At 53.1% G+C, this 15,398-nt stretch overlaps 1 protein-coding gene and 1 long non-coding RNA gene across 4 annotated transcripts; one reads left to right on the forward strand and one right to left on the reverse strand.

Annotated features, from left to right (window-relative positions):
• Positions 1 to 1,740: 1,740 nt before the first annotated feature.
• LOC115803648 (uncharacterized) lies at positions 1,741 to 5,782 on the reverse strand. 2 transcript variants are annotated; one of them, XR_004024418.2, is made up of 5 exons: positions 5,503 to 5,782; positions 4,665 to 4,856; positions 4,083 to 4,252; positions 2,201 to 2,331; positions 1,741 to 1,979 (listed from the first exon to the last, which is right to left on the reverse strand). It is a non-coding gene; the product is annotated as an uncharacterized LOC115803648 (long non-coding RNA). The 2 variants fall into 2 exon arrangements; XR_004024417.2 differs by having other exon boundaries at positions 5,566 to 5,780.
• PCK2 (phosphoenolpyruvate carboxykinase 2, mitochondrial) lies at positions 5,257 to 13,909 on the forward strand. Of its 2 annotated transcripts, none has more exons than XM_022553577.3 (10): positions 5,257 to 5,532; positions 7,638 to 7,883; positions 8,344 to 8,528; positions 8,615 to 8,818; positions 9,103 to 9,335; positions 9,664 to 9,826; positions 10,109 to 10,327; positions 12,477 to 12,614; positions 12,913 to 13,008; positions 13,242 to 13,909. In XM_022553577.3, exons 1-10 carry the CDS (start codon positions 5,504 to 5,506, stop codon positions 13,694 to 13,696), a joined length of 1,968 nt encoding a protein of 655 aa, XP_022409285.2. In that variant the 5' UTR covers positions 5,257 to 5,503; the 3' UTR covers positions 13,697 to 13,909. The 2 variants fall into 2 exon arrangements, with proteins under 2 accessions (XP_022409285.2, XP_022409286.2); XM_022553578.2 differs by having other exon boundaries at positions 5,262 to 5,532; positions 9,148 to 9,335.
• The last annotated feature ends 1,489 nt before the right edge of the window (positions 13,910 to 15,398 follow it).

The following is a 15,398-nucleotide window of genomic DNA, read 5'->3' on the forward strand; positions in this document are numbered from 1 at the left end:
ACAAATAACAGTAGCCCCCACTCCCCGCAACTAGAGAAAGCCTGTGTGCAGCAACGAAGACCCAACGTAGCCAATAAATAAATAAATAAATAAATAAAATCTATTTTTTAAAAAAAAACCATTATAGCTGTTGCAGGAAGAGGGACCCCTTCCAGGGCCCAAGAATGGGCTCTTGTCTAACACTTGGAAATGAATTGTCCAAGGAGACACACATGCTGACAAAGCAAGAGACTTTATTGGGAAGGGGCACCTGGGTGGAGAACAGGAGGGTAAGGGCACCCAGGAGGACTGCTCTGCCACGTGGCTCGCAGTCTCGAGTTTTACGGTGATGGGATTAGTTTCTGGGCTGTCTCTGGCCAATCATTCTGACTCAGGGTCCTTCCTGGTGGTGCACGCATCACTCAGCCAAGATGGATTCCAGCTAGGAGGATTCTGGGAGGTTGGTAGGACATATGGACTGGCGTCACCTTTTCACCTTTCCCAAATTCTTCTGGTTGGTGATGGTTTGTTTGTTCCATGTTCCTTACCAGGACCTCCTGTCATAAAACAGCTCATGCAAATGGGTTAGTGTGGTGCCTGGCCAGGGTGGGCAGTTTCGGTCAGTGGTTCCCCTAACATAACGAGATGGGTGCTATGCAGGAGAAGGGCAGGGGGCTATGAGACTTTATTTCATGAGGACCTAATCTAACGTGGGGGCAGGGGAGAGGGTAGCATTGCAGGGACAGCTCGCCTAAGAAGTCACATTAAACTGAGACTGGTCAGGGGAGTAAGAAGTGACCGTGCCTGGTGGTGTGGAGAAGATGGAGATTCCAAGCCACAGGAATAATGTACGCAAAGACTCTGGGCAGGGAAGAGGTAGACACATTCATGAAACTGAAAAAAAACCCAGTGTAACCAGAAAGCAGATACCAAGGAAAGTGGGAAGAATGGCAGTAGCTGAGGGTGGGGCCAGATCATGCAGAGCCTTGTAGGCCAAGTTTAGGATGTGGGGGCTCTACTCGAAGGGCAATGAGAAGCTACTAAAGGATTTTCAGCAGGGATGTGGAATGATCAGGTTGTGTCTGAAAAGATCACTTTGGATCTAGGGTGGAGGATGGCCAAAATGGAATCAGAGTCAGATTAGGGGATTAATGCAGTTATCCAAGTCGAGTTGGGGGGATATCTTAAGCTGGAATAAAACCCCAAAAACAAAAAAATCTCCGAGATGGAAACTTGTGTACAGGTGATTTGTTGGGAGGATTTTCCAAGTCAGTGAGAGAAGTGGGACTGGGCAGCGGGAAGAGTTGAAAAGCATTACAGCTGAAACAGAGGCTTCAGTTGACCCCCTAGGAGCTCTGGAGCTGGGCTGGACCTTCAGAGTGTCCCAAATTGAGGCAAGGGGGCCAGGACTTTGGAGCCCTGCATCAACCAGTCGTTGGATACCAGCTGCCCCAGGAAAGGGGGCATTTGGCAAGACAGTTCCCTTCAGCCACAGGTGGTGCTCAGGGAAGTGCTCAGCTTTGCACCATCAGCAGCCAACACTCAGCCGCTGGGACATGATCCTGAAGGGGGCATCTGGGCAGCACACCACAGCACCCACCGCAGGGGGTCTGTGAGACGTCCAGTGGCTGAGCCCAGAAGGCCCTGGGGAGGACAAAATGCAAACTAAGGCAAAACTGGTCACACTCTGCCCCTGTTACTGAACACAAGTTCGTGTGCCCAACAACGCACAGTGAGGCCAAACAAACTGAAACGTTGGAGTTTGGAGTAGAGAAAGGTTTATTGCAGGGCCAATCAAGGAGAAAGGGTGGCTTGTGCTCAAAAACCCCAAACTTCCCAGTGGTTTTCTGGGAGTCTTTATAGGCAAAATCTGGGGTGGGAGCTGCAGGGTATGTGACTTTTCTTCTGACTGGCTGGTGGTGAGATAACAGGGCAGTGTTCCAAGGATCTTGTGCTCAGCATGAAGTTACCATTCTCCACCTGGGTGGGGGCGTTAGTTCCTGCAGAAGAGCTCAAAGATATTGTTATGGATATCCCTTGAGGAGGAACCAGGGCCCTGCTTTATCGCTGCACTATTGTTTTTTGACTGTTCCTCCTCTGTTTCTGCCTTACCTCCCCTCCCTGATTAGTAACTGTTTGAATCTGCCCTTTGGGGAAGGTCTATGAGGCTGAAGCCTTTTTCCTACAACTAAGAAACCGGGGACACAAAAAGGATTTGTACCTGGGAGGGCTCCACGGGGTCCTGCTCAGTTTCAATGAATGCCGTGATCCTGAAGAGGGGGATCTGGGCCACACTCCCCAGCATCCATTGCAGCGGGTCTGTGAGACATCCAAGGGCTGATCCAGAGGGCCCTGGGGATCAGAAAACGTAGACCAAGGCAAGGCTGGTCACACCCTGCCCCCTGGTGGTGGCCGCAGACACTAGGCCAGCTGGTGGACCAGGCTAGGAGGAGGGCTAGAGAACCGAGCAAAACTGTGAGGCACATAAGGGGAATCGGATAAGGAAACGCTCAAGGGAGCCCCTTTTTCAGTCTGCCTAAAGTTAAGGAAGAATGGGGGGAGATTAGAAATGTGGGATTAATTCATTCTTTCACTCCACCAGTGTTGATTAAGTGCCTAATTATTATGGGCCAGATTCTTCTAGGAGCTAGAATAAAAAGAAGACTAAAATTTGGGTCCTTTTGGAACTTCACTGGTGGTCCAGTGGTTAAGAATCTGCCTTCCAATGCAGAGGATGTGGATTCGATCCCAGGTCGATCGGGGAACTAAGATCCCACGTGCCGTGGGGCAACTAAGTCCTTGTGCCACAACTAGTGAGCCTGCATGCCGCAACTACAGAGCCCACACGCTCTGGAGCCTGTGTGCCACAACTAAAGAGAATCCTGCTCACCACAACAAAGAGCCCACAGGCTGCAACTAAGACCCGACGCAGCCAAAATTAAATAAATAAATATTTAAAAAATAAAATGAAATTTGGGTCCTTTTTTCAAGTAGCTAACACTCCAGTGAGGATTACAGAGATACAAAAACTGCTACAATAAAGTGTGATTAATTAAAAAATATAGGTATGTACACAGTATTGAACCAACATAGATGAGACAGATGTTAATTCTAAGGGGCACATTGACCTTCGCACAGAAGGTGATGTTTAATTTAAATCTGAAGGGCAGAAAGGTTCACAGAAGTGCTCTGGGAACTGCAGAGTTTGGTATATAGGACAGAAGGCAGCAAGTAGGGAGGTGGGGGTGATACCATTGGAAAAATGGGAACCAGATTATGAAGGACATCAGTTGCCATGTAGTAGGAAGCCTTGAAGGAATTGTAAGCCTAAGAGTGATATGATCTCATTTTTTCCTTAAGGACAAATCAAGGAGACAGTATAGGATTGTAGCGCGGGGTGTGGGGGGGAAACTTGGTAGTTAGAGTCAGAAGGACTTGGATTCAGATTCCATTTCTCCTGCTGATCAGCTGTGTGACTTTGAAGAAATGACTTAACCTCAAAGCCTCAGTGTCCACATCGGTAAAACAGGGCTATTGTGAAACTGAATGAGATTATGCATGTAAAGCTGCTGGCTCAGAGCCTGGCACCTGGTGTCCATACAATAAATATTCCTCTCTCTTAATTTTCCAAAGTGAACTTATGTGCAGAGTTTGGAGAATAACTTGGTGGAAGGGAGGGGGGGTGGCATTTGGAGAGGTGGGATGCCAAGGTGCTTGGAAGCTATTGTTTGAAGCCAAGTGAGAGATAAACCCTGAACTAAGGCAGTGGCCAGGGGGAACAGACACAGACTTGAGAGCTAATTGTGAAATACAAATCCAAAGTTCCTGCTGTCTGACTGGATGATAAGAAAGGAATAGTCTAGACTGATTCAGGTTCCTCTAGGGCAACTGGCTAGATAGTGGTGCCATTTGCTGAGATAGGGAACCATGAAAGCAGGTGCAGGATCACAGAAGAGATGATGACCTTCAATAGCTTGGCCATGATGCCACCAGTGTGCACATCTTTAAGCCCAGAGAGTGACCAAAGAGGAGCTGTTTGCAGTGGAGTGGGTATGAACAAAGTTTGGATGTAGGGATTGAAGGGAAGAGTCCCAAATACATACACATGAGGTTGAGTCCAGGATGGAGCCTGGGTGGAAGAGATGAGGGTCAGCAGCAAGCCCAAGGCTGGAGGCCAGCTCTTTTGTCCCATTATGTTCCAGTACAGAACTCTGAGAAATCTGAGAATTAGGGCTGTTTCTGTTGCAAATAGCAGAAGTCCACCTGAAATTAGCTTGAGCAAGAGAAGAAATTTATTGACTCCTATACCCGGAATTAGGAATCTGTCACTCTCCATCCCTCAGCCTGCTTCCTCTAGCCTGGTTTCCATCTCAGGCAGGTTCCTGCTTTGCAGGGCCAAGCTGACACCCAGCAGCATCAGGCTTAGGTTCTACCAGCCCAGCAACCCCAGCAGAAGGAGATCTCATGTTGAAAGCTGACAGAAAAAGCCTCAGAAAGAGACCTCATTCCCATTCCTGAACATTTCCACTGGCTGTGGCCAGAGTGACGGACACACAAATTGGCCAAGCTGAGAGCCCACCGGTAGGAGACCCACAAGACCACACAGACTGAGGAGGTGGTTCCCCAAAGGAACATTGGGGTGCTATTTACCAGAAAGGGGGAGTGGATGCTGGGCCAATGCTTACCATAGCCACATTGAGTTTGAGGTGCTATGGCCTTTGGGGTGATACCCGTGGTCTCAAGCTGAAGAGAGATGTCTGGCTGGAGACATAACTTGAAATTACCAGAGGACTTTGTGGTGGTGGTTGGGTGGGGCAGATGCATTCTCCAGGGGAATGTGGAGAGAATGACCAGGCCAGAGGTCCAAAGAAGAGATTCTGGGGTGGAGAGACATCACCACTTCATGGTAAGGCAGAAAAGAGCCCTCATCACAGGGAGAAGAAACAGGGATTTGGGAGTTGGGGACTGAGGGGACCATGGCATTAGGGCCCTGGACAACAGAAGAGCCTGGGCTCAGAGTACCCAAGCCCCGGGAAGAAGGCGAAAGGCAATGCCCAGCCCCAGGCTTCTAGACTTCCAGCGCCCCGTGGGCTCCAGCCCCTGGCCTCTCCCCTTGTTCTTAACTTGTCTGTCACCCAACATCTCCCAGTCGCCGTCTCCCGGGAGCAAGAGTCCTCAAAGTTACATCATGTGCAGGGGGCGAGGCGTAGGGGTGGGGCGGGGCCTCGGGGAGGAGGCAGCCGAGGAGAGGACCCAATCCTCCAATGGGAGACAAGGGTTTGGGGGCTAAGATGCAGGAGGTGGGGCTATGGCTGGGCTGACCTGGGGCTGGAGCCCCGGGCGGAGAGAGGGTCGCGCCGGCCCTGCTGGGTCCCGCCCCTTCGCCCGCCCTCCTCCTTTTTAAGCGCCTCCTGCCTAGCCTGCGCTCCCGCTCTCTGCGCCGCGCTCCCTCCTTCCCTGCCTTCCTTGTCTCCCCGGCTCCGCTCCGTTCGCGCGGCCACCCCGCAGCCCCGGCCCAGGTACCATGGCCGCTGTGTACCGCCCCGGCCTGCGGTGAGTGACCCCCAGTCCGGGGCCGACCCGCACCTTCCGCCGCGCTCGCCCCCTCGGGGCTGCTATTTGCCTTCTCCTGCTCGCCCTCCTCCGCCTGGTTTCGCCTCCGAGGAGGAGGAGGCGGGCAGGTGGCGAGTGCGTCTGGATCCACGGCCTCTCGGGTCGTGCGTCTCGCTGGAGGCCGCCCCGGGTCTCTCGGTTTCCGTCCCCACCCCCCACCCCCACCCCCCGCTTTGCTGGTCCCTGACCACACCGTCTCTATCTGCCACCCTCAGAACTTCCTTTCCCCTCCTCGCTCGTCCTCGCTGGGCCCGGTCTCCGTGTCTCCTCCTTTGCTTTACAGATGTAGCGCTTGTGCCCCAGATTGCGGTGAGGAGCAGTAGGGCCTTGGGGGTCAAGGGTGCATGAGCCCCTGGGGACTGAGCTCAGAGCTCCCTAAAGAAGGTAGAAGGTAAACAGCCACTCCCCAGCCTCCCCCGCGACTGGATCCAGGCAGACGAACCTGGCGGGAAGCCTAGCACAGCCAGAGGGGCCTGGGGCCCGGGAAAGAAGGGAGGCAAGGTGGAAGAGGGGGCCAAGGTGCCTTCATTCTTACCTGGCTGGCTTCATCCCCTGTCCAGGACGGGAACCCCTAGGCCCTGCTTGTCTGCCCTCTCCCCCTTTTCACAGCTTCCTGTCTTCCCCCTGTAGCCTCCCTTCTCAGCTTTTGTCCCAGGGTCTGAGCTGACCCTCTGTCTCTCCCACAGCTGGTTCCACTTGGCCAGCCCTTGTGGGTGGTCTCTGGAGAAGGGGAAAAGGAGAAGGTCCTACTCAGGAGGCTGGGGGGGGGGAGTGGGGGAGGGAGCTTCCCAGGAGACTTCCTGAGCCAGCATCCCCATGGAGACAGGTTCTCCCCAAGGCTGTCTGCCTTTAAAATTAATGCTCAGGGGAAATTTCTCTCTGAGGGGGAACAGAACCAGGTTCCAGGAGGCTTCCACTTCTGCCCCTGGGGCCACACTGGGTTTCCACCCTGCCCTGCCCAGTGAAGCCACCCAGCTCCCACATTCACGGTCTGAGCGTCCTCCCTTCCCCAGGCTTATTCCCTGTGAGTCTGAGCACCCTGCAGTCTAATGTTCCACCCCACCACCAAGAGCCAAAGTTCTAGGCATGTGCTCTCTAGGAAAGAGAGCCAAGGGAGGGACAGGGTCATGCGGTGCGGGGCGTGTGGGGCACAGTTTCTGGCGGGCAAGGCCCTGGCATTAGGAGGACAGCTTCTCTCTCTTGGCCTTTGCTCTCTCTGGGTCACTCCACCCTGGGTCCAGGCCAACTGGAGAAGACCTTACTTTTCCCTCTCCTACGGGTGTGAAGGGACAGACTCCAGGGACCCTGTTCTAAGAATTGGGGCATGCACCCCAGCCAGTGACATTCTGCAACAGTAAGCCTTCTACACAGTTCAAAAATACCTACCCAGTGGCAGCACGTTATGCGATCCTTGTCGGCCCAGGTGGGCAACCGCAGATCCAGTGCCTGGAACCCTGACATCCAATCACCCACTCTCTGTGCAAGGGCCCAGATCTAGAAACCTGGGACTTAACCATCTCAAAGACCTAGTCCTCTGCTTGAGGCTTTCACAGCCTTACAGCATGCACATCAGAAGAAAAGAATGAAAACAGCTGTCTTTTTGACTTATAAAAACTATACTTGAGAATGAAAAGGACACCAGACACATGAAGCTGTCAACTGGGCACAGTTTACTGACATTTGGGCCATAGGACACCTGCTCATTTCTAAACATTGACCAGACATAGTAAAAAATGGGCATGAGCTAAGCCTCCAATAACATCAGCATGCCTTATACATACAGCCACACAGCCAGGCATGTGTCTTTATGCTCGTTTGGTGATACCTGTCCCTTGCTAATCAGGAGACACCCTCACTAAGCCTCATAAAGGCCACAAGACAGACGTGGCCTGAACCCACCTTCCTTACCTATTCCGACCTCTTCATGGTGCCTGTACCCGGACCTACTTTAGCACATCCCCAGCAGCCCAGCTTTCTGTCCCCTTGACTTGCCCATCTTCCACGAGAACACCTGGCACATTACTTCTCTGTTTCTTCTCTTGCAGGCTTAAATGGCGTGGGCTGAGCCCCTGGGGCTGGCCCTCACGGCGCAGTATCCAGACCCTGCGAGTACTGAGTGGAGACCTGGGCCAGCTGCCTGCTAAGGTTCGAGACTTCGTGGAAAACAGTGCCCGCCTGTGCCAACCAGAGAACATCCACATCTGTGATGGGACCGAGGCAGAAAACACTGCCACACTAACCCTGCTGGAACAGCAGGGACTCATCCGAAAGCTCCCAAAGTACAACAACTGGTAAGCCCTGAGCCCAGCGACCTGCGAGATGGGGGCAGCTGCGGGGACGGAGGCCACTTTGGGTTTACCAAGACGAAATCAAATTTAAGTAGACCATCCCAATGGAATGAGCGAGAATGGGAGCTTTGGAGGAAACAATCAGGAATTATTGGGATTGGTCTGTATTTTTATGTTAAGTGAATAAGCTGATACAAATAAAAGCCTTTGCTTTTTTTTTTTTTTTTTTTTTTTACTTACAAGTTCAGGGAGTTTTTGCCAGGGCAGAGGCCATTAGGGAGCTGGGGCCAAGGGAACTACCCCTTAGACTCAGACGATATCTGGAGAAAGCAACTGAGATGCAAATGGATGGGAAAAAATAAGGCCAACAGAAGACCTAGAGACAAAGTTGGACTTGAAAGAGTGGGTCTGGGATGAGGGAGATCTACTGACCACTATCTTCTTGATATCCGCTCTCCCCCAGCTGGCTGGCCCGCACAGACCCCAAGGATGTGGCACGAGTAGAGAGCAAGACGGTGATTGTAACTCCTTCTCAACGGGACACGGTGCCCCTCCCGGCTGGCGGGGCCCGTGGGCAGCTGGGCAACTGGATGTCCCCAGCTGAGTTCCAGCAAGCCGTGGATGAGAGGTTTCCAGGCTGCATGCAAGGTAACCAGGGCAGGGACACAGAGGCAGGGGCACTGAAGGAATAAACAGGTTGGAACCCTTCAGCCAGGTGCCGTTTTCCTCCACAGGCCGAACCATGTATGTACTGCCATTCAGCATGGGTCCCGTGGGCTCCCCACTGTCCCGCACCGGAGTGCAGCTCACGGACTCCGCCTACGTGGTGGCAAGCATGCGGATTATGACCCGGCTGGGGACGCCCGTGCTTCAGGCCCTGGGAGATGGCGACTTTGTCAAGTGTCTGCACTCCGTGGGCCAGCCCCTGACTGGGCAAGGTGAGCGCCTGCTCTGCCCCGGGGTGGGGGGACACAGAGGCCTGCTTGTACTCAGAGGGAACCCCACATCCTACCCATCCTGATGAGTGAGATACTGAATTCCCCAGAGCTAGGGCAGCAGTGCGCTGGGGGTGAGGCTGAGTTGGCAAAGCAGTTTGCTCAAGATTGAGAAGAGTGAATTATCCACGTCCGAGAATAGGGGCACGGGAGCTGGTGCACATTACGAGGTGGGAGACCTTAGCCGCCCATTGACACCACCACTGCTGCCGAGTGTCTTTCCCCAGTGCCTGGTGCCCCTGCCAGCAGCCCCACGACCCCATTGTCCCCAGGGGAGCCGGTGAGCCAGTGGCCATGCAACCCAGAGAAAACCCTGATTGGCCATGTGCCCGACCAGCGGGAGATCGTCTCCTTCGGCAGCGGCTATGGTGGCAACTCCCTGCTGGGCAAGAAGTGCTTTGCCCTTCGCATCGCCTCTCGGCTGGCCCGGGATGAGGGCTGGCTGGCGGAGCACATGCTGGTGAGGGCCTGGTGAGGATCTGGGCAGCTCTGGGGGGCAGGCCAAGGGTGGGGCCTGACCAGTCAGCCTCAGCCTCGCCTCTCCACTGCCAGGTACCCAACTGGCAGGCCAGGGACTCTGCGCAAATGCCCGAAGCTTTGGCCCGAGGCAGCTGAAGGTCGGGGCGGGGGGGCTTCCCCTTGCTGCCACCCCAGGCCCTGTAGCAAGGCAGTGCACCTGTTTCATGAAAAAACATTAGTCCTCCCTGTTGACCCCTAGCTGTCCTTCCCATGCAGACCACGCCTAACCTCTGGTGACCTCTTCCTTGCTCCCTCTCCCCACCTGGCAGATCCTGGGTATCACCAACCCCGCGGGGAAGAAGCGCTATGTGGCAGCTGCCTTCCCCAGCGCCTGTGGCAAGACAAACCTGGCCATGATGCAGCCGGCACTTCCAGGCTGGAGAGTGGAGTGTGTGGGGGATGACATCGCCTGGATGAGGTTTGACAGTGATGGTGAGAGGCCCTTGGATCATACTCGCCGTTCTGGTTCTTACCAGAGTGTAGGATTCCTGCCTCCACTGCTCAGGGTGAACTTTGTCAGTGAGAACCTTCTCCTGAACAACCACCCCTCCCCCATGGCTCCTGGCAGCCCAGCCGCCCTGGAGATGCAAAACCTTTCCCTTCAGATCTAGGGTCCAGCTCGGGGCACGGAGGGGCTGAGCAGGACCTTCCGAGGCTGAACCTCTCGACTCTTCCTGGTTAGTCCTTCCGTTTTTTCACATTTCCTCCCGACAGGTCGACTCCGGGCCATCAACCCTGAGAACGGCTTCTTTGGGGTGGCCCCCGGCACCTCTGCCACCACCAATCCCAATGCCATGGCCACAATCCAGAGTAACACCCTTTTCACCAACGTGGCTGAGACCAGCGATGGCGGCGTATACTGGGAGGGCATTGACCAGCCTCTTCCACCCGGCGTCACCGTGACCTCCTGGCTGGGCAAACCCTGGAAACCTGGTATGGGGCAGGGAGGGGGTGTAAGTCAGCCCCCAGGGCTCAGCACCTTGATGATGTAAAAGCCTTTTCCTCAACCTGCAGCCATCTTCCAGGACCTCTGGAACTCAAAGGGAGTTATGCAACCCTAAGCAAGATCTCAGTTCACGTCCCCGTTCAGTTTGTGGCCTGGCTGAGTCGCTTAACCTCCTGAGCTTCAGTTTCCCCATCACATGAATGGGGGTAGTTTTCATAGTACCTATCTCATAAGGTGTTGGAGGGTTAAATTAAATAATGCATGCAGGGCTTCCCTGGTGGTGCAGTGGTTGAGAGTCCGCCTGCCGGTGCAGGGGACGTGGGTTCATGCCCCGGTCCGGGAAGATCCCACATGCTGCAGAGCGGCTGGGCCCGTGAGCCATGGCCGCTGAGCCTGCGCGTCCGGAGCCTGTGCTCCGCAACGGGAGAGGCCACAACAGTGAGAGGCCCGCATACCGCAAAAAAAAAAAAAAAAAAAATGCATGCAAAGGATTCAACGTAGTCCCGAATACATAGTAAATTCTCAATTAATATAAGCTGGATATTTTTAAGGGGGGGTGTCTTGGAAATTATTACAGAAAGAATTGGACTCAAAGCACAGTCATAAAGTTTGACCCATTAGGAAGAAGCCTGCCCCTCCCCCTGCCACTTGGACCCTCACCCCACCCCGACTCCCCATGTAATAACCATTGCCTAAAGGTCAGTATTGTTACCCTCACCCTTCCCCTGCCCCTCCAACACAGACACCCCAATCTTTCCGAACGAAATCAGACCAGCTCTTTAGCCTCTCCTAGAAGCTAGTTTCTCAACCCTGTCATTACTCCCTTGTGCCCTGCAGCCCTGCCCCGTCCTCCAGCCCTGCACTCTGGACCTTCAGCTTTCAGTGGCCTTTGGCATTCCGCGAGCCGAGACCTAGGGGTGGGAGCAAAGAGGAGCCTAGCAGGGGAGGGTGGCCTGTGGTCACTGAAGCCTACATTCAAGTTTTCCAGGCTGGCTTAGCAGTCACCCCTCTCATTTAATCATCCTTCATTTTCTCTAACACCATCATTAAGCCCTCCTTAGCCTCCCCACCCAACTGAGAAATCCAAGAAACTTTCATATTTCGCCACAGGCTAGTTGCCCAACCCTTTCACCACCTCTGGATTCAGGGGTGTAACGAGGGTATGTTGTGCTCAGCTTCAGTTCTTAGAATAATACCTTGTGCTAGGTCCTCAACTGGGGGCTGATGAAAGTGCAAGAGAGAAGCATAAGGATGGTTCTTACATGAAAGTGGAGGCAGGAGTTGGGGGGCGGGGGCGCTGGTTCCGTGACTCCCTTGCCCCCCAGGTCCAACCAGTAACCTTTGGCAGAGAAAGCACTGTGTCCCTTCAGGGCCCCCGTGATGGTGCTTTATACATATGCCACTGACTCGTTCCCAACTCCTCTCCAGGCACCTGAAGGGGCCAAATGACCTGGGCTCCTCAGGTTATGACTGCCCAGGTTATGTCCTCATCTGAGTTCTTCAAGCCCTGTCACTCCAGCCGGGTCTGAGCAGACCCAGGGAAACCACCAAAACCTCGCTAGCTTTAAAATCAGTTCCTGTTTGCATTCTCATAGCTCAGGAGATTGTCTTCCGCCGTCTGCTGATGGAAAGTCAGTTGTCTGTAAACTGAAGAAACAACCTGACAACACAGACAATAGCAAAGAAGAAAGTCGGTTGTCTGAAATACTGACCTGTCTCAGTTTTTGCTTTAGGTTTGAGTGTTTATTTAAATAATAATCCCGTAAATTAAAAGAAGAGTTCCTGGGCGAAAATTTCCATTATAACCCTATGCCAATATTTAACCTCATTCCCTTGAGCACTGCTCGGTGCCAAGTGGCTGTAGCTTGGCATAAACATTAGTGTCCTGCTAAACACCAATTCCTCTCTCGCTCTCTTCTCCCATAGCTCAGCCAGCAGTACCATTATGGATAAATAACCTGATCTTCAGGGGAGACGTCCTGGCTCCCTTCTCCCTGCTCCTCACCAACCTCCAGCCCGAGGTTGTGGGGAGCTGATGAGGCAAAAAGAAACTGCGCAAGAGTGTCTGCAAATGTCTCTGTGTATTGGGGGTGGACGTGCCCTTGGAAGTGATAGTGTTTGTATTTGCTCTGCCAGGTGACAAGGAGCCCTGTGCACATCCCAATTCTCGCTTTTGTGCCCCGGCTCGCCAGTGCCCCATCATAGACCCAGCCTGGGAGGCCCCTGAGGGTGTCCCCATTGACGCCATCATCTTTGGAGGCCGCAGACCCAAAGGTAAACATCGTGGGGGCTCCATGCCAACTGGGTTAAGGGTTGGGCTCTCTATCAGGGCCCACCTCCCTCTTGTACTTAAAGCTCAGAGATCCTCAACCTGGATCGCCAACTACAGCTATCTGCCTCTAGAGCAGCCCCCTGGAGAATGCAAAATTGAGGTGGAGTGGGGAGGCATGGGGTTTGAAAATGGGCAGCTGAGGTCCTAGGAGAGAGAGAGTAAGAGTCAAGATCACCAGAAGGGATGGAGTGATCGTACAAAGATAAGGGCTACCTTTGACCATGTGCTCTGGTGTCCCAGGAGTCCCCCTGGTATATGAGGCCTTCAACTGGCGCCATGGGGTGTTTGTGGGCAGCGCCATGCGCTCGGAGGCCACTGCCGCGGCTGAACACAAAGGTGAGCTCCACTCCTGTGTGCCCAGCTTGCCTCTTCTCTCCCTTCCTGAACAAGACCTTCCTCCTGCCCACCCCTTCCCACGTGTATCTTTGCCCCATTCCCTTCCCCTCACCCTGCCTTGAGGATGTTCCAGAACCGCCAACATTTCACAGCTTCCTCCGGCTGGAGGCGGGGTACCTTTCTCTTCTCCAGTAAGAAGGGAGGTTCCTTACCCATCCTGCTCCCCTCCCCAGGGAAGGTCATCATGCACGACCCATTTGCCATGCGGCCCTTTTTTGGCTACAACTTTGGGCGCTACCTTGAACACTGGCTGAGCATGGAAGGGCTCAAGGGGACCCGGCTGCCCCGCATCTTCCATGTCAACTGGTTCCGGTGCGACGAGGCAGGCCACTTCCTGTGGCCAGGCTTTGGAGAGAATGCTCGGGTGCTAGACTGGATCTGCCGGCGCCTAGACGGGGAGGACAGTGCCCGAGAAACGCCCATTGGGCTGGTGCCAAAGGAAGGTGCCTTGGATCTCAGCGGCCTGGGAGCCATAGACACCACCCAGCTGTTCTCGCTCCCCAAGGACTTCTGGGAACAGGAGGTTCGTGACATTCGGAGCTACCTGACAGAGCAGGTCAACCAGGATCTGCCCAAGGAGGTGTTGGCTGAGCTGGAGGCCCTGGAGGGACGCGTGCGCAGAATGTGACCTGAGGCTACAGCTAGCGAGAGAGCATGACCCCACCCCACCCCCCCCACCCCCCACCCCGGCTCCAACCCTCCCAGGAATAAGCGAGCTACCAGACCTGCAGAAAATATGAGCAACTTGACATGACTATCATCTTCTGGGTGCCATGAGACCAGGCCACAGACCTTCCCCCACATGCTGCCCAATAATGAGATGCTCATTTATTTAATATAACATCTGTGCTGTTTTCATTTCCTGCCTGTCTTCACAGGCTTCCCTTTAACACCAATCTCACAATCTTCTTCCAACCCTTCCAAGTAGCTGGTGTCCCAGTGCAGCCTGGCCTGGCACAGCCTGGTGGTATAAGGACCTCTCTCACAGGCATCTCTACCACCGAGCCACTGAATAGGAATTGCTGGGAGAAGGCAGTAACTACTCATGTCCTGAGGTCTTGAAAAGGTGGGGCCTCTGTGAGCTGCTCAGTACATCCTCCAGGCCTAAAGTTCCCAGTCTCCCATCAGAGACACAGAAGCCTCTATAACCCCACTCACCAGTGAAGCAGTTCCATTGTCGATTCTCAAACCTGTTCTTCCTCCTGCCTGACCTGAAATTGGGACCCGCAAAGTATTCATGAAAGCTTATTCAATATTAAGGCAGCTTCCATAGTACCTTCTGTGTGCCAGGTGCTATTCAGGGGTGTCAGCTGAGAATAACTTCACCCGTGATCTAGATCAGGCTGAGTGAATGTATAAACTGAGATGGGTACGAGGGAAGTATGTACCCAGAAAATCAGGACAAATTTTAACAAAATAAAGATTACCATCTTAAAAATGGGAATAATAAAACGGGGAATTCCCTCAGAAGAAAACACTGGAGGAGGAAACACTGTGTTCTCACAGAAAACAGCCAATAACCAGTTACAATGTGTAACAGCAGAAAAGAATCTAAAGGTCAGAGTGGATCACATGCTAAAACACAGCAGTGGAGTCCATTGCACTTAAAAATATCTAGCCAAATCCTCAGCTTCATAAATGGCATGTGATAACTGAAACAATATGATCAGAGGTAGCATAGTATAGATGTTAGGCACCTGGTAGACTCAGGCCAGGGGTGCCTCTCAGCTTCTTCAGCTGTAAAATGAGGATGTGCCTACATCTAACAGTGTTGTTTGGATTAAGAGTCAGTGAAGCCAGGCACTCACAACTATGCCTGACAATAACCATTGAATATATGTTAGCTGTCCTCACCTTTCCACTCTACACTGATTAGAGTGGGCCCCGTAGGCATATGTTATACATTGCTGGCTCCACAGTTTGAGAGGAAAACAAGCAATGTAAATACAATTTAGAGGAGAAAGAAAAATAGGTTTGGAAATAAGTCCTTCCTGGTAAGAGGCAGGGAACTGGGGATCCAGACACCTCTCTGGTAACTAAATGCACAGGGGGTAGGAAGGTGTTAGCCTTAAAAATGATTTTGGGGACTTCCCTGGTGGTCCAGTCGTTAAGACTCCACGCTTCCACGGCAGGGGGCACAGGTTCAATCCCTGGTCGGGGAACTAAGGTCCTGCATGCCGTGTGGCACAACCAAAAAAAAGGAAAAGATTTTGTTTCTCCAAAGAAGACATACAGCTGGCCAACAGGCACGTGAAAAAATGCTCAACTTCACTAATTATTAGAGAAATGCAAATGAAACTACAATGCGGTAACACCTCATACCGGTTAGA

This window comes from Delphinapterus leucas, chromosome 2, assembly GCF_059928025.1.
Source record: "Delphinapterus leucas isolate spDelLeu-1000000601 "Yukka" chromosome 2, BTC_Dleu_Yukka2, whole genome shotgun sequence".
NCBI classification, from domain to species: Eukaryota; Metazoa; Chordata; class Mammalia; order Artiodactyla; family Monodontidae; genus Delphinapterus; species Delphinapterus leucas.